Source organism: Canis lupus, chromosome 9 (assembly GCF_048164855.1).
Source record: "Canis lupus baileyi chromosome 9, mCanLup2.hap1, whole genome shotgun sequence".
Classification (NCBI taxonomy): domain Eukaryota; kingdom Metazoa; phylum Chordata; class Mammalia; order Carnivora; family Canidae; genus Canis; species Canis lupus.
This window is the reverse complement of record NC_132846.1, coordinates 39,435,914-39,458,224: the sequence shown is the minus strand read 5'-3', so window position 1 is coordinate 39,458,224 and position 22,311 is coordinate 39,435,914. Positions and strand designations below refer to the sequence as shown.

Here is a 22,311-nt window from a genome sequence, read left to right as displayed (position 1 = left end):
AGCTAACACAAAACACTATGAGAATAACGCATGATGACAGCTTCAACATTGCATTTACTGGCTACTCTTGGTTCTAAATGCTTGATTAAATAATTTTGTTTCTTTTCAATACATGATGGATTATAGAATGAGAGACTGAATGAATGAACTGGATGAAAAACTGATGGATATCATTGAAATTGCTACTTGAGATCTTAATACAAATAGTGCTAGAGGAATAATGGTACTTTTTAATTTGCTTGAATGTTCTCTGTTTAACATCATTTATATTGTCCCTTTTTTGTTAGAAAATTTACTTTGTAGATGTAACCTCAAGGAAATTCATTTTATATCTATGATGTCAGCATTTTATATTTACAAACAATATACTTGCAGTATTGCTTAATGTATGAAATTATAGTGTCACAGATAACAGAGGGAGAAATGTTCTTGAGGTCAACTAGTGCACACTTTATCCAAGAAAAGTGATACTTACTCATCTAGAAAATAGTATTATAAATCACTGAAAAGATTATTATTTACAGTATGCTTTGTTATGCTATAGTTAAAAGTGGTTCCCTGAGAACTACACACGCCTTAAATACTAACAGTGCTAACATATATAACTAAGAGGAATTGAAAGTATTCATTAGTTGTTTTTAATAACTCATTATATTGTTCTTACCTTTGTTTTGTTTTTTTGTTAATCTTTACAGATATTTGGTGAGTAGCTACTAGGCACTAGCCACCTTCTGTTCCTTTGTAATGTGCTAGTCATTTTCCTTAAACAACAGCAGCAAAATGCCAACCAAAATCATAGTGTAAAATTAGTAGTTTCTATGGAGATAAAGAGATTGGGGAAAGGGAGGGGCTTTTTTGTTTTAGTCACTTAAATAACTCTTAGATTAAATAAGAGTAACTTAAATAACTCTATAGATTATTTATTTATTTATTTATTCATGAGATACAGACAGAGAGAGAGAGAGAGAAGCAGGCTCCATGCAGGGAACCTGATGTGGGACTCCATCCTGGGTCTGCAGGGATCAGGCCCTGGACTGAAGGTGCCGCAAAACCGCTGAGCCACCTGGGCTGCCCTAAAAATATATTAATAGTTGTGGAGTGCCTGGGTGGCTCAGTCAGTTAAATGTATCACTTCGGCTCAGGTCATGATCCCAGGGTCCTTGGATCAAGCCCCAGGTTGGGCTCCCTGCTCAGTGGGGAGTCTGCCTTTCCCTCTCCCCTTCCCCCTCCCCCTGCTTATGCCTGTGTGTGCCCTGGCATGGTCTCTCAAGTAAATAAACAAAATCTTTTAAAAATGCATTAATAGTTGTATTTTGATATTGTAAGTCGGATAATAGTAAGTTGTTTGTTTAATCAAAACCTGACTAAAATATGCCTAAACACTTCTTCCCCTTTACTTATGGGGCCTTATACTTGGGATCTGGTTAAGTTGTCTTTCTCACTTGGCCAAGGCCTTGAAATTTATTCTTTTTTTGCACCATAATTCACAGTAATCAGCAGTAAACCAAAGAGGTGAAAAAATAAGAGAGCAGCTGGTCCCTTAGGTTCCTGGCCTTGCCTGAGATGGTGCTGTGGTTCCATGTAACAACTGACTTGTAACCAGAAGAGGTTCTTAATATTAGTGTTATTGTAGAGCTGTCAGTTTTAGCAAATAAAAATACAGGGTACATAGTTAAATTTGAATTTTAGATAAATAATTTTTAAAGTCTAACTATCCCATGCAAGATGTGGGACATACTTGAACTAAAAATTATTTGTTGATGTGCAATTCAGATTTAATCGGTGTCCTGTATTTTATCTGGCAATCTGGCAACTCTTGCTATTTGTTTTTTTTTTTTTTTTTTTAATATGAAGGTGTGAGGCATTCAGAAATTAGTAAAGAGTAGTTGAGGGGCTCAAAATCTAATTGGGGGGGATGGAGCAGAAGGGATGTGGGGAATAGGAACCAGAGGGGAACCTAGACAGTAATCAAGATGTTTTGAAAGTGGAGGTCTGGGGATGGAGTGGGGATGAAGAGACTGTTCTTTTTTTCTGCTGATGCTGAGCAGGTTCATCATAGTTCTGAATTCTCTCAGGTAGGAAAACAATGTCCATGGGTGTCATTGAAGGCCACTGGCCAGTAATGTAGAAGGAAGGTGATGGGAAAGGAGACATGAGACAAAGAGAGAGTTAAAAAACTGATAAAAAAAATGTGGTAGGGGAATCAGAGGAGAAAGACAAAAATGTCAGGTCCGTGCATAGCCTTCATGGATGGCATGGCGGTGGTGTGCCAGAGAAAGGATCCTGAGAACGAACCTTCCATGCATACATATCATGGTCCTTCATTACCTTGAAAAACTGAGGAACTCTTTGGACTTTCCTTATTTGTAAGAAGAGAGAGTTGGATAAGAGAGTCTCTCTAATATGATCTGATTGTAGAAGCCACCCAGTAGAATCCTTAATCCTAAATTTTCTATCTTTGAGGAGGGGTTATTTAGATTTTAACATCTGTTCCTCCTGTTCCCTCAGCCTTGCTTTCTGTCCTTATAGCCACTTTCTGGAGGCCAGCCCAGTGCTTTCAAACCTTTAGTTTGATTCCAATATTCAGTGTTTGTTGTAATGCCTTTGGGATGAAAATGAATCAGACTACCTCAAAGACACTTATTAAACTTCTTTGCCTTTGCATTGACACTAGTGTAGATTAAAATAAAACAGTTGAAAAATAAATAAAATAAAAATATAAAAATAAATCTCTGCAGTCTACTTAAAAAAATTCTTTTGTTCATTTTGGATAATCTGTTTAGGACTAGAGCCTCATTTATTTAAATATAGAGACAGTTTTTGTGACTTTAGAAATAAAGTCATTGGTGCATTTTAATCTAGCCACATAGACTGCAAAATGCTTTGTGGTGGGGATTGATGTTGGTGGCTACTTATAGTTATGATATATTTGCATTAGCATACAGCTGCTATTAACCTATTTAGTAATACTACCTATTTAATAATCCCTTTAAAACCTGGGCTGTAGGGGTTCCTGTGTGCCTCAGTTTGTTGAGCATCTGCCTTTGGTTCAGGTCATGATCCCAGGGTCCTGGATTGAGCCCTGCATGTCAGGTTCCCTGCCCAGCAGGGAGGCTGCTTCTCCTATGCCCCTTGCCCTCTCCCCTGCTCATTCTTGTGCTCTCTCTCTCTCACACACACAAATAAATAAATAAAAGCTTAAAAAAAAAAGAAAAAAAACCTGGACTATAAATCAGAAGTGGTAGCCAGTGATAAAGATTTAATGGAAGCAAATCTACCAGTTTGGATAGTGATTTTTAGCCATTTTAAGATCTTGGGAATCTTTTGAAAATCTCAACGCAACTGAATCTTTTACCAAATTGGACACGCACATAAAAAATGTTGTAGCAAAGTCAGAGGGTTTGGAGGACTGCTCCCACCCCCCTACCCCCCAAATCCATGGATAACGGAATTTTAAATTCATGATTTTGGAGCTCAATTGTGTAGTTAAACTGACCCATTCATTCTTTCATCTATCCATTCATGAGGTAGGCTCTAGGCATTGTAGGAAGCTCTGATTTTTGACTCTCCTGACAGTAATAATCTTATTCAAACAAATTCAAGAGCCCATTTTCATATTGAAATTAAATGCATAACTTATATACTGTATGTCTCTAACTTACAACTTACACTTTTTTATAAAGTTAGGACTTAACTTTGTGAGCCTCAAGAGAAATAACAGCAACTACTAGTTTATCATCCATATTCCTTTTACTTTACTACAGCTCTTAAAAATTTCTCTTTAGTTACCCATTTCCATCCCTTATAGTTACAGTCACATCATTTTCAGCTGTCTTTCCCCCTAAGTCTTTATTCATAAACATTTCTTTGTGCTTTTGTATAGCCATCATCTTTAATGCTGCACAATACTAAGTTGATGAACTTCTTGAATGTTGGATTTAAAGGTTATTTCCAATTTTACACTTTTTGGAGAATGTTGCAAATGACTACTTTAAGTAGTTTTTCAGACTTGTGTTGGATTAGTGTTTTAGAATAGATTCTCAAGGATGGAGCAATGATTCATTCACTCATGACATTTTTATTAAGCACCTAATATGTACCTGGCTGGATCAAAAAGCTTGGCCATTTCCATGACACTTGATATGCTTTGACAGTCTTTCCATATTTGCTAGAAAACTACTTAACCAGTTGAGTCAGCTCTTCATTGTCTAGCCCAATAGATTTGTGCTTCCTCATTGCTCATCTGGTGAATATTTAGAAGTAAGCTAAGTAAAGCATTATAAGGAAGGCATATCTGAAGAAATGGCAATATGTGGCTAAGTGAGAAGTGCATGCCTTTAGAACTACTTGCTGTTTGGATTATTTACACAGCTTGACATTCTTTTGATGTGGCAATTGAGAGGAAACCTTGACCAAATCAGAGGTTTAGAATATTGTACAGAGTTAAACATCTTAGTTAAATAACCTACATTTATTTAAATCAGTCAGAAAACTGTAACTTGAAATTTTTAAAAAGCAAAACCAAAATATACTGTTTTGTAAATGTGTCCAAATTTAAATTTTGTGAACGTTTATTGGATGTCTCATATGGTACTAGGGAAGCAAATGTGAATGTGATGTTGCATATTCTTGATTAGTGGGGAAAGACAGACAAATATGTGAACAAATAATTGCTGCAGCACTTGTTGGCACTGAAAGAGAGTTTATACAACCAAGAGGATAAGGGAGCAGAAGTTTCCATGTCTTTTGTATGCAGATTTTTTTTTTTTTATTACTATACAGGAGTATCCTCTCCTTTTTTATTAAATGGTTTACTTTTATGTCTTGGGAGAGGAAAACAAATTGTTAGAGAACAGTATATACAGATAATTTAGTTGGAATGAACGAAAGCAAGTAATTAAAAGACTTGTTCTTTTGCTTACAGTGTGGCTGGCTGGTTGACGAGAAGTCATTAGTTGATGGTTTTCTGAAAAGTCACTAGTTTCTTTGTAAACGGAATTTCTAATAATCATGGGAAAGGACAAAGTAACATACATGTCATTAGCCATGGCAAAAACATTCTCATATAATGATTTTTTTTTTCCCAGTCATCTAAGTTAAAGTAGAGCAAAAGAAGTGGTCTACCGGGCAGCCCGGGTGGCTCAGTGGTTTAGCACCGCCTTCAGCCCAGGGCATGATCCTGGAGACCCGGGATCGAGTCCCACATCAGGCTCCCTGCATGGAGCCTGCTTCTCCCTCTGCCTATGTCTCTGCCTCTCTCTCTCTCTCTCATAAATAAATAAAATCTTTAAAAAAAAAAAAAGTGGTCTACCTGCTTTTCTAGAACACTTGGTAGAGCCTGACAGCCTGGGTTCAGTTGTAACTGCTGGTTACCAAGTATAACCTTAGATTTTTTTTTTTTAAGATTTCATTCATTCATTCATTCATTTATTCATTTATTTATCCATCCATCCATCCATCCATCCATCCATCCATGAGAGACACACAGAGTCAGAGAGAAAGATAGAGGGAGAAACAGGCTCCCCGTGGGGAGCCGGATGTGGGACTTGATCCTGGGATCATGACCTGACCCGTAGGCAGACACTCAACCACTGAGCCACCCAGGTGCCCTGTTACCTTAGATCTTAACAACACCTGTATTTCCATTTCCTCAATGATAAATTGGAGATGATGATAATATCCACTTCATAGGACTGTAGAATCCCAACAGTTAGATACCGGTCTTTGCGTATCTTAGTCAATCTCAGAGTAGGATTTGCTGCAGTTTGACCTGTTTGTCTTTCTTCACATACTCTTCCCTCTTAGCTCCTGAGTTCCCAAACTAGTTCTTTTCTTTTCCTACCTCCTACTCCTTTTCATTTGTGTTGCTTGATGGTTCTTTTTGTGTCTGGTTTCTGAATGTTGGATGCCTGTAGGTCCTTTCCTTTCTATTTACTCCTTTCCAAGGTGATCCATTAGTCTCATGGCTTTAAAATCATCTCTATGCCAAGGAGTCCTTATATGTCTCTAGTCCTGACCTGTCTAGCTTGAGGGCTCGATTCATATGTCTGATTACCTCCTAGATACTGTATCTCTAACACATTCCTGACTGGATCTTGACCTCCCCATCCAAACAAGTAAACAGTGCTTTCCCTTTCCCAGCCATCTCCATCTTGGGTAAGTGGCCTTACATCTATGACTCATCCTTGATTTTTACTTGTCTTCACCCCATATATTCAGGCCAGCAGCAGATACTACCTCTAAAGTGGATTTTGAATCAATCGACTTCTGTCTCTTCTGCCACCATCCCAGTCCAAGCCATCATCATTGCTTGCCACCTTCAAAGGCTTCTAACTGCCCCTTCTCTGTCTGTTCAATACAGAGAGCTGCCAGAAGGACTTTTTTTAACATTTTTTTTTTTTTTTTACGATTTTTTTTTTTAAAGCAAAAATCAAGGGGCACCTACATGGCTCAGTGGTTGAGCATCTGCCTTTAGCTCAGGTCGTGATCCTGGGGCCCTGGGATTGAGTCCCGCATCGGGCTCCCCACAGGGAGTCTGCTTCTCCCTCTGCATATGTCTCTGCCTCTCTCTGTGTCTCTCATGAATGAATAAATAAAATCTTTTAAAAAAATAAAGCAAAAATCAAATCCTGTCACATTTCTGTTTAAGATCAACTAATGGCTTCCCATTACACTTAAAATAAAATCAAATCTGCTTTCCATAGTTTATATATCTGGGCTCAGTTTCCATAGTGAGAAAAATGAGATACTTGTGAATTTAACTAAAATATTGGCTCCTGGAGGGCACAGGCTTTTCTTTGCTCTGTTCATTGTTAGTTTCCCAGTGCCTGGAATAGTATGTGAATATAATGGACATTTGATAAATATTTGTTAAATGAATAAACACAGGGTATATAGGACCCCAAAAGTTTTTCCTCTTTCAGAACAGCATATATTATACTTTGTATTTTCTGCATTGTGTAGAAAGTCCAGCCAAGGTTTCTGGTTCAATCTCTTTCTTTTTTTTTTAAGATTTTATTTATATATTCATGATACACACACACACACACACACACACACACACACATACATATATATATATAGAGAGAGAGAGGCAGAGACATAGGCAGAGGGAGAAGCAGGCTCTATGCAGGAGCCCGATGTGGGACTCGATCCTGGGACTCCAGGTTCCTGCCTTGAGCCAAAGGCAGATGCTCAACTGCTGAGCCACCCAGGCGTCCTGTTTCAGTTTCCTTTCTTGTCCTTTCTACACATTTACCCCCTGTTTCCTGCCCCCACTCACTCCTCCCCCATTTTATTCTTCATATCTGAGGATATATTTGGGTCCTTGGAAGAGGATAGATGACTAAGTAGGACAAGAAACAGAAATTGAAAGGGAACCCTGAGAATAGTAGCAACCTCATTTTAAAAATGAACATTTTCTGCAGAAATCTTGGAATATATGCAGAAATAGTAGAATAGAATAATGAGTCCTCATCTCTTCATTGCCCAATTTTAGCAGTTATCAACTCCTGGCCATTCTATGAGCAACCAGTACTTAATCTGGAAATTGCCTATGGTAAAGGAATATACCTAATTAGTTGATAGAGATTTGTATCGCAATACATCTTATCCTGGGCATCATTACTTTTTTTTTTAAGTTTTATTTATTTATTTTTAAGTAATCTCTACATCCAATCTGGGGCTTGAATTCACGACCCCCAGATCAAGAATTGCATGGTCTTCCAGCTGAGTCAGCCAGGCACCCCAGTATTTTGTCAACCAACTAAGAACAGATTAAGTATAATTTCAAGCGTTTTAGGTTCAGAAATATCTTTTCTGATTTGCTTTCTCTCAATGCCTAAAATTTTACCATCAGTTCAACTGTAAATTTGCAAATTGTGAATAAACCTGAGAAGGGAAATGCGTAAAACTCATTAGCAGTTATTTATATCTTAGTGTAAATTGGTTAATTAGAAGCATGCTTGATGGGTGAGTAACCAAGAACAGGCTTTGATGGGAGGTCTAAAATTAAAGGGACCTAGGGTGGGGATGGCCATATAAAGATGAGAACTGCTGTTCAAGAAGACAGGAGGAACAGCTCTGGTGCTTTCTATCTTTGCCTAGAGGTGGCCCTGGCCTCAGAGCCTGTAGAAAGAGGTGCCCATTCTAGTTTGGTGGTGTTCTTGTTGTTTGTCATCTGGGTTACCTTCAGCTGGCTGCAAATCTTGTGTAAGGCTGCCCAAGAGGTGCTTCCAGCTAACTGTGCTGCTTGTTTATTTTTAGGTATCTTGCAATATATTCAGAACTCTCCCTCCTAGTGACAGCAATGAATTTGATCCAGAAGAAGATGAACCAACCCTTGAGGCATCGTGGCCACATTTACAGGTACCATTTAATCTACCATTTGTTATAAAAGAAAGATCCATTGACTCATTGGCTGATTAGTATGGGAATTTCTTGAAGGCCTTTATTCACCCAGAAATCAAATTAAAATACATTAATGGAAAGCTAGAGAATGCTTTCTGTGTTTCTCTTTCTTGATAATTAGGATGCCAAAAGAATAAATACAGTGTAATGCTTTAGTATGAATCATCCCAGGTTGTGGGTCCAGCCAGCAGTTCTTTGCTCTTCTATTAGAGCTTCTACGTGATCCTGTCTGCTGGAGCCTCCAGCAGGAACTGAACTATTTTCACATTCATATTAGTTAGATATGATTAGGTCACAGAGTCTATATCTCATTTTCATCAGCAGGTACCCTGGGGACCTTGAATGCCTGTCATGAAGGTGACATGAATGTCACGAAGGTGACAACCACAAATGTGTTTCTGTAGCCTGCAAAGGCAAAAACAAATTGAAATAGTTATTTCAGAGTGTTGTAAGAAGAGCAACAGCTGTTAGAAAGCTTGTGTGAAGGCCAGTTTTGCTCTCTTGCACTGAGAAGGCCATGTTTTCTGGTCATATGCGTGTGCCAACAAATCGGGGCCATCCCTGCCATCTCCTTGCCAGCACTAGGCCCATCTGTACTGTATTTACTTATCCATACTGGTCATTTTCCATTTTTTCTTCCTGGCTGCTTGCGCTGCAGGCCAGCATTTCTCAAAGGAACAGAACAAGGAAATGTGTATGTAATGCTCCTCAGAGCTCTCTTTCCATTGAGTTAGAATGTCCTCAGAGACTGGATAACAACCAGCCAGGAGGGAAGAGGTGGTAGAAAGGGACAAGAACCTTGAACATTTTCATCCTGAGGCATCTTTGAAGTGTGTTTATGGCTACTAGTTGACTTTCTAAAGAGCAAAAAACTGTGCTGCAGTAAGATGAAGCCCAGAGATAGCCTAAAAGTTATTTTCCCCACGTCAGAATTTTTGACATCAATTTGCAACTTTCCCTGTCCTGCTTTGGCAACTCAAGGTTTCTACAGATATACATGTATGCTGTTTCTCCTAGTTATAGAGAGAGCTTTCTGGGCCTCTGTCTCCTCAGCTCTTACCCAGGCATGTTATACATATGTATTCCTGCTGCCAATGCCAAGATTGAGTAAATTAGTTAAAACACTATGGCTGATTTCCTATTTTAGCTACTTGATTTTTTTTTTTTTTAAAGGTGTCAGACATGCTATCTGTAATCTAAGAAATTTGGGAAATTATTTGTGCTTTTCATGTTACATCTCAGATTGTGACAAAATAAAAAACATAATTCTTTTGAATAGGTGGACTTCTTGTTGTGTCTTATGCCTAATGTTTGGCACCAGTTCATAAAACGTGGTGTAGTCTGGAAGAAATTTTAAAAACAAAACAAACAAGATAATCTCCTCAGGAAAATCCCACATCTCATGGTGGAAAAGACAGGAAGAAAACTGTCTTCAAAGCTTCAACTTGTCTTTTCTATATCTCAGAGACAGTAGACTACTCTTGCCATTTGCAAGAGCTTTTTTAATGCTCTAAGTCATGATCACCAGAGATCTAAATTTCCCCTAAAGCGCAGTAAAGTTTAACTAAGTATTTCAATTAATCCTTCCTAAGTATAATGACCAAATCAGTTTCTAAAGCTATGAAACTAAATTCTGCCACCAGAAATCTTTAGCTTACACTGTGTCATTACTACAGGAGCATTAGCTATTAGTTCACTTGAAACTCTAAAACCAAAGCCACTGTGAGGAATGATGATGAGACCTATACCCTTATGGATGTAAATTCACAGACTGTATTTCAGAATGAGCTGCCTTCATCTGTGTTAATACTCTCAAGCCTGCTTTAACTTAGGGGGAAATATGATTTAGAAAGGAAATATGATTTAGACAAGATCAGGTAAAGGAAACCTACTCTCAAAATTCACAAATTAACCTTCATTTGTAATAAAGGTCAAGTCAGTAGGCGCACCGTTTCCTTCACCAGCTACTCCTTTATGAAAGTCTTTGTACTCAAGATTCTTTTGTTTCTCTTAGGATTCTGACTCTATAAATTGGTTACCTTTCCATTTTCCACCGATAGGTGGTTTTAGTACTGATAAGAGCACTCAGTGAACATTCAAGAGATCTCCTTTTCTGTTCATGGCAGATCATTCATATTATAGTGAGTTATCACTAAATTTAACATTTTACTTTTTAATTGACCCAACAATCTATTTTTCTGACCAAAACAGCATTTTCTTAGACCTTCTCACTTTTTATTAACTCCAGCATTAGCAGTATGCTTACTGCTTCTTCTGGAATATATTTTTATAAGGAAGCACAGTGTTTATTATCAAATATCTGATAAAGTACAGAACAACAAAATTGCATTGAGATGTGGTTATTGGGTGGCAGGCTAGGTAGTGAATCTAGCCAGTTGAATGTTTCTTCACACTTCTGTCTGACTTAAATTTGTGGCCCATATAGAACTACTAACAAATCATGGATCTTTGGAGATACTTAAAAATAGAAAAAAGTTGGGGGCACCCAAGTGGCTCAGTTGGTTAAACATCTGACTCTTGATTTCGGCTCAGGTTATAGTCTTGGGGTCCTGAAATTGAGCCCGTGTCTTGAGCTCTGTGCTCAGCGGGAATTGGCTAAAGATTCTCTCCTTCTCCCTCTGCCGCTCCCCTGCTCTTACCCTCTCAGATAAATAAATCTTTTTTTAAAAATAGAAAAAAAAATTAAATCCACAAATTTTTAGTGTAAATATATCAAAAATTCTACTGTATGTGTGTTATTTGATCTTGCCTATTATTTGTATTGATATCTTTTAAACTGGTATACCACAGTTACCATGGTTATTCCTTGTGTATTTTCTGTATTTGGGTCTGTATTTCCAGGATATTTTTATTTTACAGGACTTTCATATACAATTGGGGGGTTGTTTTTAGTGCTTTACACTCGAGACTGAAGAATAGAGATGCTAAAGTTTTTTAATTCATGTTCTATAGAGAATTCACTTATGTGATCTTGAAAAGTGAATTTAGTCCTCAGTCTTTGTCATCAGTCTTTCTTTTCCCTTTAGAAATTCAAGGGAGATTTTTGATTCTGTGGTAAAAATCTGTCTTGTAAGCATAGAGAATATTTATGCTTATTAATAAGTGTATCTAAAGTGTTTCCAACAAAGTTTTAAACCATAACTGCTTTCAAGGAACACCAGAGAGGAGAGAGCACTTTGCCAATCCTGCTAGAAAGCCCTGCCAGCCTACAAGTCAGGCCTGCAAGATGAGAATCTTTCTACTTTGTGGGAATTAAACCCCCTTTTATGTTGTTTGAATAAGGCTGACATTCTATTTGTAAAAGAAAGATTTGAAAAATTAGTGTATTGAAAAAAAACAATTTTTCTAGAAGGTGTTGGGGGATCAGTCATATTAGTATGCCTACAAGTACAGCTTGAAAGTTTCAGATCATTGGGCGAGAAGTTATTCCGAATTCAGAGTTTCAAAGAGAAAAAGAGTTTCTCACTTTAAAGTAAAATCCTAATGTGAATACCTAATTCAAGTGCTAAGTTAGAGTCTGAAGTTGAAAGGGTATGATGCATTTAGGTTAGTGATATCAGCAGACCCTTGGGGGACGCGGAGACTGGATTTTCAGGCCTACAAAGGCAAAATTAGTTTTATGATAATACTATGCTATTTGCTATGTTCACTGTGTTGACATTGGAACGGAGAGTTGTAAAAGCATTGGTGGTTGAAATTGCTGCTGCCTTAGCACAATCAAGATGGTTGTGACAAATTGGCTTTGTGATCATATTCTTCACTGCCACGCACTGACAAGTAAAAAAAAAAAAAGCCAGTTTCAATTAAGAATATTCTTGGAAAAGCAGCAAAAATTATGAAATTAAATATTAAGTCTTAACCTTTGAGTACACATTAAAAAAATTCTTCTGACAAAAAGGGAAATATGCACAAAGCTTAGTGACTGCATAATGATATATACTAATTGTCTTGTGTTAAGGCATTTATGTGATTGAGCTACAAGCTTAACCTAGCTGTTTTTTCATGAAATACCATTTTTACTTGAAGGAATGTCTGGCAAACTCTAGTTGTTTCATCTTGGGTATTTGGTGGATGTTTTCTCGAAAATAGACAAAGTGAAACAGTTGTTACCACTGATAAAATTAGAGCACTCAGGGCAGCCCAGGTGGCTCAGCGGTTTAGCGCCTGCCTTCAGCCCGGGGCATGATCCTGGAGACTGAGGTTCGAGTCCCACGTCGGGCTCCCTGCATGGAGTCTGCTTCTCCCTCTGCCTGTGTCTCTGCCTCTCTCTCTCTCTCTTTCTCTCTCACTCTCTCTGTCTCTCATGAATAAATAAATAAACATTTTTTTAAAAAAGCATTCAAGAAAAATTTAGAACTTTGGAAAACTTTAATCTTTCTCCTGTCACCTTGAACTTTATAGCTTATCAAAACAGACTTTTTGATAAAATTGGAGATATTAAGGAATGTGACTTTTTTGATTTGTACAATAAAATTTGTCAGCATTTGAAAAATCTACATAACTTGGTGAACCAGTATTTTCCAGTTGGCCAATGAATGACGTTAGGAAACCATGCATTGCTAAAAAATCAATTCAAAGTCCAAGACAGACTGGAATTTAGTGTGACAGTATGAAAAATTCATTGATTTTGGCTTCAGATTCTGCATTGCAACTCCTATTTAAGAAATTCTCAAGTTTTGGTGTAGTATCAAAGAAGAATTTCCACAATTATGTGAAAAAAACTCTGAAAATACTCATCCTCTTTCATACTATTATATCTGTGTGAAGCTTGATTTCTTTATATACTCCAGCCAAAACAGTGTATCATAACGGATTGAATATAGAAGCAGATAATAATCTGTTTTCTAATATTCAATAAAAGATTTTTCAAAAATAAAAAATAATGCTTCTCAGTAATTCTTTTTGGAAAGTAATTTCCCACAGAAATAAATTACTTAAAAAAATAAATTACTTATGTTAGTGTGTAATGTATTTTATTGCTTTAAAATGAAATAACAAATATGTATTTTAAATTCTCTCAGTTTGTATTTCTGATTTTACATATATGTAAATATATGTATTTCCATATATAGCATATAAACGGATGTCTTCAAGCATTTTTAAATGTAAAGGAGCAAGACTGAAAAGTTTGAGAATGCTGTTTTAGGTGGTATGTGTTAGACACTATGTGTAGTGGTTTATATATATTATCACATTTAATCTTAGAGATTTTCATCCCCATTATTCAGTTGAAGAAACAAGACTTTTAGAGAAATGAACTTGGCCTAGGGTTACACAGTTAGTGACAGAGCTAGACTTCTAAACCAATGTCTGTTTCTTAAGAGTTCTATTCTTTATATACTGTTGCTTATTATACCAGGATCTAATGTATACTTTAACATTGATTTATTTTGCAAAGAGCATAAACATTGACCTTCTACTGGTTATCAGAACAGTAGACTGTACTGTTTATTTGAGATCGACTCCACAGATGAGAATATTTTTATTCCTTGCAGAACATTTACTCCTTGAGAGTATTCTGCTAAAGTGTCATATATTGCTTAGAGGAGTGTAAATTGCTAATTTTCTGAAGGGAAATTTAGAAATGAGTGTTGAAAATCCTCAAATGTTTGGATATCTTTTGCTCTAACAATTCCACTTCTAGAAATATTTCCTCATGAAATAAGTGAGCAAATGTACTCTGATATATATTACATGATATACATTGTGGCATGATTTGATAGATAAGTAATTCAGAAACTATTTAAATGTCCAAGCATAGGAGATTGGTTAAATGAATTATAAATAATGGAATTATTCATTATATAAATTATGTATAATGGACTACTTGTAGCTACTAAGAATGGCGACTTAGATATTATTGACATAAATTGTATACAATATATTGTTTAGATGGTAAAAGTAGTTTGAAAACTATATAAAAATATGTTTATGAAAAAAAAATATGTTTGTAGTTCATTGATAATGTTGTAGAAGTATAGAGAAAAATCAGGAGGTTTATACATTAAATTGTTAACAGTGGTTATCTCTAAATAGTGAGGCTATGGGTGAGTTTTACTTGCTCTGTTTGGCTGTATTTTCAGATTTTTAGTTTAAAAAGTTAAAAAACATAATAGCAACTGTGAGCTACAAGAAAGGCTAGCATAGCTTGTAATTGATATTAAAACTCAATTTTCTAAGCAATTTTAGTGTTACTGGCTTTCTATGGTTTTTGATACTACTATGCTCAGTGAGGTATAATTTGAAATTAACTATAATCTGTTTATTGCAGCTTGTATATGAATTTTTCATACGATTTTTGGAAAGCCAAGAATTCCAACCCAGCATTGCCAAAAAATACATAGATCAGAAATTTGTATTACAGGTAAGCCAAGTTTTATTGTTGCGTATATTTGTTTTTCAGTTGATAACACTTTATCTTAATTTTCTCTTGATTATTTAAAAATATTTCAATGATAGTTATATCACCTTTTAAACAAATACTGTATAAGTTAGTTTCCTTATTGCCTGTTAAAAGTAATAGGTACCTCTTTAATTTATTGTTTAATTTATCGCTAGAAATTAATTTCATTTTAAGCAATAAGGAGTGCTAATGCCTAACTCCCTGCAGTTTTCTTTCTTAAAATTTAATTATAAAGGAATTTCATTTATAGGACCTCTAGTTTGTATGAATCTTTGTGTATCTTGAAAACTCCTCTTTGCATAAGGATTCTTAAGGAGCTATTGCATAGATCTGTTAAAAGTGAATAAGCATGGCCCAGAACATAAATAACCTTCAACAAACAATCAAAGTCAAATACTGGTGAGCTTCCACAGCTAGGAAATAGCACCGTTTAACACCTTAAAATTCCTCTAAAGGGATTAACTTTCACCTGTTTGAAAATTCTCAGGGTGTGTTATTTTTGATTTGCCATTTTGCATTTTATAACTATAGGCCATATCTTCCTTTGTACCTCAGACTTGGGAATGTTCATGACATTGAATTTTTAGGTAGCATCTTGCTCCTCCTGTTGACATTCATCTATAAAAATGAGTGCTTGAGTATAAAAATGAGTGCTTGAGCCAACTGGTGTGTGGACTATTTGTAGCTCCTTCCTAAGTGATTAATGGGCATCTCATGTCAAAAAGAATAAATATCTATCTCCTAGTGAGCCAGTAAAGCAGAACTTCAAATTTAGGGATGCCTGGGTGGCTCAGTGGTGGAGCACCTGCCTTCGGCCCAGAGTGTGATCCATGAGTCCTGGGATCGAGTCCCACATCGGGCTCCCCGCATGGAGCCTGTTTCTCCCTCTGTCTATGTCTCTGCCTCTCTCTCACTGTGTCTCTCATGAGTAAATAAATAAAATCTTTTTTTTTAAAAAAAAAGGACTTCAAATTTAAAACATTATTTTGGCAGGAAGTTGATCTTCTAGGCCTTCCTGGATAAATGTTGATAACCCTTATGATGACCTCATTTCCCCTCCGTAAGTCAATTAATAAATTTAGAATTTTGGATATATTAGGTTGAGAGGCTTTGGAAAAGTGAGGTTTTGGAAAAGAGGCTTTGGAAAAAGAGAGGTAGGTAAATAGGTGGATGCATGGAGCATTGGGTAAATAGGTTGATTGATCCAGATTCTTATACCAAGGAGGCAAAATGCATTTCAGACAAAAAAGCAACATGTAATAGGTCTATGTTTTGTATTGGAAAGTCTTTACATTTATATAGCACTGTATAACTGTCAGAGCATCTTTATGTGCATTATTTAATTTGTGCTGTAACCTAAAATAGACACAGCTAGATTTTAGGCCTATTTTATAGATGAATAAACTGAGGCATAGAAAGTTTCTCAAGGTTTCCCAAGCACATTTCCTATTCTGTTTTTCTGTCCATTATGTCATGATGCCTCCTTGTGATTCCCCTCACCATAACTTGGAATGACTTCAAGGCAGGAGTAGCCCTCACTTCTCAACACTAATGAAATATTAAGGTTCCCTGATATTTATGGTAAATTAAATTACCCGAGAGGATCAGATAGTGAAGCCTGTGTTTAGTTGACATGGAAACAGTAAGAACTAGGATCTTATGATGAAGCCAGTGCTTTTCTTACAAGAAAAGCATGCAGGGCCCAGCTCAGTGTGTTCTTTGTGGTAGATGGGTACTGAAGATAATAAAGCTCATAAGATTAAAACATCAGAAAAAAACAGACTTGAAAGGGATGTTTTGGGTTGTCTGTTGTAGTTCTTTACCCAGTGAGTTAGTCTTTTTGAGATGCTGTGAAGGGGTGACTCCCATTTACTCTATTTTAGTGAAGAAGGAGCGTATACCTGGGCAGATTGTTGTGTTTTTGTTAGAAAGTTCTTTTTTTGGTTGAACTTCTGTATACCTTGTACCCTTCGGCCTTATTTCCCCAGACTAGTTCTTCAGTATTCACTAGCTCGGACGCAACATTTCAGGTCTTAGGATACAGTGCATGTGTTTACCTCTTGGCTCTTTTTCCTGCGAACAGGAGTTGCAGCTGAAATGCCTAGAGGCTCGCTTCTAACAAGGTGGTGACCAGGTGTCAGATAATAGGAGGTAGACAGGTTTCTACTAAAGGGAGCGTTGGCTGTTCCCCTTCTTTCAATTATTGTGGGACTTTTTCTCCCCCCTCAAGAGAAACAAATCCAGATTTTTACGTGAAATGTTCTGATAAACTAAACCCATCTGCCTTCTGGATCTAGCCTAGCAGCTGTCAGTGTGCATTCTCTGTTCTAGACTCATTCTTACTTCTGTCAGCTCTCATTTGTCCGTTTTGGAAATCTTCAATATGTACCTCTTTGTCTTTAAAAATGCGATGTATATCTGAACATAGTGTCCTGAGCCTGGTCAGTCCAGCACAGCTAAGAATTGGGTTCTCCATTCCCTTGTGTAGATTTCCTAAAGGGGCGGTCTCATTAGCTACCCTTACTGTTCCCTGGCACTGCTAACTTAGGTTAAGCTTGTGGTCTCTGAATTCTAATTTAGCTTTATGCATAATGTTATAAAGCGATGTTTTCCCTTGTTCTTGTTCATTGTCCAGTTTGCCTTTTAATCTAAATGTAGAATCTGACATATATTCCTGCAGAATATCATTTCTCCGCAGCCTTTTGAGCTCTTTTTGGATCTTGAGTCTGTCATTCCACTCCATTCATTGTACCTTCCATCTTTATCACATCTGTGACTTTCTTAACTATGCTAGTAGCTGTTGGCTTCATCTCGGGTCATTATTAGAATAACCAGCACTGGTGACAAGAGGTCTTTGGCATGCCTTTAGCATCTTTTCTTTATTTTAGCACATGTTCATTGATCAGCAGTCTTTGAATTTCATCCCTGAACCTGTTAGAAATTTACTCTAGAATGGTATCATCCTTATATTTTTAAAGCTTTGTTTGAGGTGCCTGAGTGGTACAGTTGGTTGAGCATCTGACTCCTGGTTTCGGCTCAGGTCGTGATCTCAGGGTTGTGAGATTGAGCCTCATGTCAGGCTCTGTGTTCAGCGTAGAGTCTCTTTAGAACTCTCGCTTCTTCTCCCTCTGCTCCCCACCCCCCCCAATAAATAAATCTTTAAAAAAATGCTTAAAATATTTTTTTCTTCATAAGGAGAGTGTAAAGACTTTGTCAGATGCTATGGGAGAAGCCAGGACTTTGTGTTTACAGCACTCCCTATTTAGGGGCCTTGAGATTTTACCATAAAAAGGAATGCCTTTCATTAGTGAACTTCTGGGGGCTACTGGTATTTATTGGTATTGGTTATTATTTACTGTTATTTATTGGTATTTATTAATGTTGCCCCAGGTACTTACAAACTATGTGATTATCTGTCTCTGAGTTCTGCTGGAGATAAGAAATCAAGTATACATAGTGAGTCCATCTACTTTTATGTTTTCAGCCCTTTCCTCATTTTTACAACCTTTGCCTCCTTTACCTTCTCTCTTCTGGATCTGTTGATAAACTCAACCTTCACATCAGGGCTCACAGCACAGCAGTTCCTGCATCAGTCAGGAAAGGGACAGGCAGGGTATTGGCAAAATCAATAACACCACTTAGTGGTATTTGAATGTAATCATATGACTAACGAGAGCATTAACTATCATGTTGGAGATAAGCTCAGGGTGGTGCCAATTAGCTGCCATTTTCCAGAATACTCTATTCATTGACGTTGGTAACCTACAAAGTTGGCCTCCTGCCCCTTTTCCTACCCGTTAGTCTACTGATGACTTACGTGGGATCCCAGTCCCTTCTAGAAGTGGGTTTTCAGTACCCTATGTAATTTGCCTGAGCTCCCTTCCTGGGAGATTTATTTCCAACTTGGGACCTGCTTGGCCTTTTGGAGCTTGAGGCATTATTGCCAAGATTCTGTCCCCCCTCTCCCCACCCTCCTTTTCCTGCCACCAGGCCTTTCTTGTCCTTGAGTTGGCAGCTCCTTTGTGTGCGTCCCCTGTAGTCAACTCATTCATTATTTACACACCCCGTTTCTCTCCCCACAGCTTCCCATGGTGCCACCTAGTCCTGGTGTGTTTCATACCTAAGCCTGGTTTTCTTATGACATGGGAACTGTCATACCTTCCGCTTTTGCAGATTGGGATGACGTTTATTGCATTCTTTTTCTTTGAGCAGATTTTTTATTCTCTGTGGTTTCTCAAAAGATCTCAAAAAGAATTTTGGTGGTCTCACCTTAAACCTTTTTTATTTAGTTAGACATAATTTATTCTAGTCACGAGATTTAAACCTTATTTTCTATAGCGTTAGCTGGTATTCTTTACAGTTCTGATTCTCACTTCTCACATCAGTAAAGACAAAAGCAAAATAAGAATTGAGCTATTTTAACATAATGTAGTAGAAAGAAAGTTAGCAAACTGTGGGTTTGATAGGAGCTAAGAATATGTGCTGTGGGTAAGAAGGAACTGCATTAAAATCCTGGTTTTTCACCTACTTGGCAATGTGGCTTTTAGCCAATTAATACAGTTGGCTGTCCAAGCTTGAGTCTCCTCATTTTGCAACATGAGGTAACAGGAAAATAAGACATACCCCCAAACGGACAGTTGTTAAGTCTGCTTCATTGAGTTGACACTATGGATACAAAGACAGGCTCCCTGCCTTTAATTGTAGACAAGATTTTAGACTATTCTGAGCCTCAGTGTTTCTGTAAAATGACTGTGCTGGTGACCTCTCTTACAAGTTAGAACAAGTAAACTTGTTATGATAAAATGATAATGATTTGTAAAAACATCTGCTGGTATTATCTACCCACAGTAGGATATTTTATTTTTCTTGATTCCAATATTAATTTTAAAATCTCTGCCTTTTGAAATGAAATGTAAAAGTTTATATGAAACTTAATAAGAAAATTTTGCAAAGAAGCCTTGAACAGTGTATTCCTAGATGGAAAATTTGCTATTATAAGGATATCCAAGAATCTCCCAAGTTAATTTATACATTTAGTGTAATTCTAAATGAAATTTCATTAGTTTCTTTATTTGAAAATTTCAAAGTTCATGACATAAAAGAAAATTTTGAAAAAGAAAACTGATACTACACCTTGCCTATTAGATATTAAAACATATAAATATATTAAAACTATAAAGGTACATGAATGAAAACAGTGTGGCATGGGGCGCCTGGGTGGCTCATTTGGTTAAGCATCCAGCTCTAGATTTAGGCTCAAGTCATGATCTTAGGGTTGTGAGATTGAGCCCGTGTTGGGCTCTGCACTCAGCAGAGTCTCCTTGAGATTCTCTCTCTCCTCCCTCTGTACCTTCCCTCATTTGTGCTTTATAAATAAATAAGCAAATAAATAAAATCTTCAAAAACAACCAATGTAGCATATGTATAGGAAAGAGACTAGAATGTAGCAGAGGCTTGAGTGGAAAACGTCTTTCTTAGTCTGCCAAAAACCCATAAAAAATTGTACCTATACATACAGATGTGTACGTGTGCATACATATATGTTAAATTGGTATAATCCTCTGAAGAGGAAAACTGATAGTATTCTATCAACTTAAATTTTGTCAACCTAGGGCAGCCCAGGTGGCTCAGCAGTTTAGCGCCACCTTCGGCCTAGGGCGTGATCCTGGAGACCCGGGATCGAGTCCCACATTGGACTTCCTGCGTGGAGCCTGCTTCTCCCTCTGCCTGTGTCTCTGCCTCTCTCTCTTCCTCTCTCTCTCTGTCTCTCATGAATAAATAAAATCTTTAAAAACAATTTTTTTTTGTCAACCTAAATTTTATCCACTCAGCAATTCCGTGAGAGGTAGTCAGATATGTACACAAAGATATGTATACAGTGATATTGAATGCACCATTGTTAATAATTATTAGAAAACTGGAAACAATTTAAAACTTCCTTAGTAGGGGGTTAATTGAATAAATCCTGGACATGCACATTATGGAATGTTCAGATTGTAAAGAGAATGAGAGGTACGCATAATCTATTTTTAAGTGAAACATGTATCTTCTGGAACAGTATGATTTTTTTGAATCTGAGTCTTATTTTAGGGAAAAGGAATGTTTGTATATGCACTAAAAATTTCAGAAGGCAATACACCAAATTGGCATCAGCTGTCTGGTAGAATGTGATTAAGTGTGATGGTCATCACTTTCTAATTTTTATATTTCTATTTTTTTACATTAAAAAATAATGACCATGTATGTTATAATCAGTAAGAATAGTAAATATAGATTATGACTACGTTCTCATTTTATTGCCTGGCATTTTTCATGAACTTCAGCTGATTCTGTTCATTAGCCTTCCTAAGACTGTTTCCATAAGACTACACCATTCATTTATACTTCACATTTGTTGTGTTTTCCTTCCTTTGGTTCCTTGTATATGTCCTTCAAAAATCTGATGTTCAGTGGAAAGCTTTCAGTGTTACCTTGAGAAGCCCTTTCAATACTACTCATTTTCGTCCTCATCAGGAAGTGGTGTAGATCGGTACTTAAGTGTATACACTGATTTGAATTCAGATGCTGGCATTTTTTAGTGCATGACCTTGGGCAGGTAGTTGCAGAATATCCACAATATAATCATAATTTTGTTGTGAAAGGTTGCTACGGAGATTTAATAAGTGAATACGTATGTAAGCACTTAGAACAATTCCTGACAAGAGTCAGTGGCCAGTAAATGTTATGCTGCTGCTGTCACTACTAATTTTTTTTTAGGATCAGTTCTTGTTTTGAGAATCTTCTTTTCATATTTTCTAGAATAGCCTCAGTCCGTGAAGTCATATGGTGATCTGTCGGCATCATAACCAGCATGTGATGAATTTTTTGAAATCCGACTTTTACCATTCTCAAAAATCAAAGAAACTCTTTGGACTCTACTTATATGGCTCCTCTCTGGCTCTTGAGATTTTTTCAGATGTTAAATGCGGTCTCTCCTGTCCTTGGATTCATATCACCAACTGACTTCTTCCAGTGTTACAAGTAAATGTTTATTAGTGCCAGGTGCATATCCTTTTAATAGGTGAGAAGCAGGGATAATATGTTCAAATCTTTACAGAAGCCAGATAGGTGGTACGAACAAAGTTGTGTAGGTGTGACAGGAAGGAGTGCTGGTCAAGGGAACCTGGAAATCCTGATTTTTGTATGGGCCAGACAAAACTCTTTGTGGCTTCTGCCTTTGAAGAGTTTATGGTGTTTTTATTTAAGAATGGTATGATTGATTGGCTTGCTTAAATTTCATTGTAATTTTTATTAAATCTAGATTTATATAACCTTTAGCATTTCTTATGTACATCTAAGTCTTTACACAAGAAAGCTGTCAGATTTATCAAGGATAGTCAGTTGATTACATAGTGCACTCGTGTCTATGGTAATGTTGATTTTAGTCATAGTAACTGCTTTCTATAGCTCTAAGTGTGCAGACTTGCTTAGGTTTATGG

The 22,311-nt window shown here is 36.9% G+C and overlaps 1 protein-coding gene across 3 annotated transcripts in view; it reads left to right on the top strand.

The window, feature by feature from the left end:
* PPP2R5E (protein phosphatase 2 regulatory subunit B'epsilon) overlaps window positions 1–22,311 on the top strand; it is a 145,194-nt gene that overhangs the window by 95,074 nt on the left and 27,809 nt on the right. For all 3 annotated transcript variants that reach the window (XM_072838869.1, XM_072838868.1, XM_072838867.1), the window contains exons 4-5: window positions 8,266–8,367; window positions 14,702–14,794. In XM_072838869.1, the coding sequence (XP_072694970.1) occupies window positions 8,266–8,367; window positions 14,702–14,794 (195 nt within the window). The remainder of the gene's footprint in view (window positions 1–8,265; window positions 8,368–14,701; window positions 14,795–22,311) is intronic.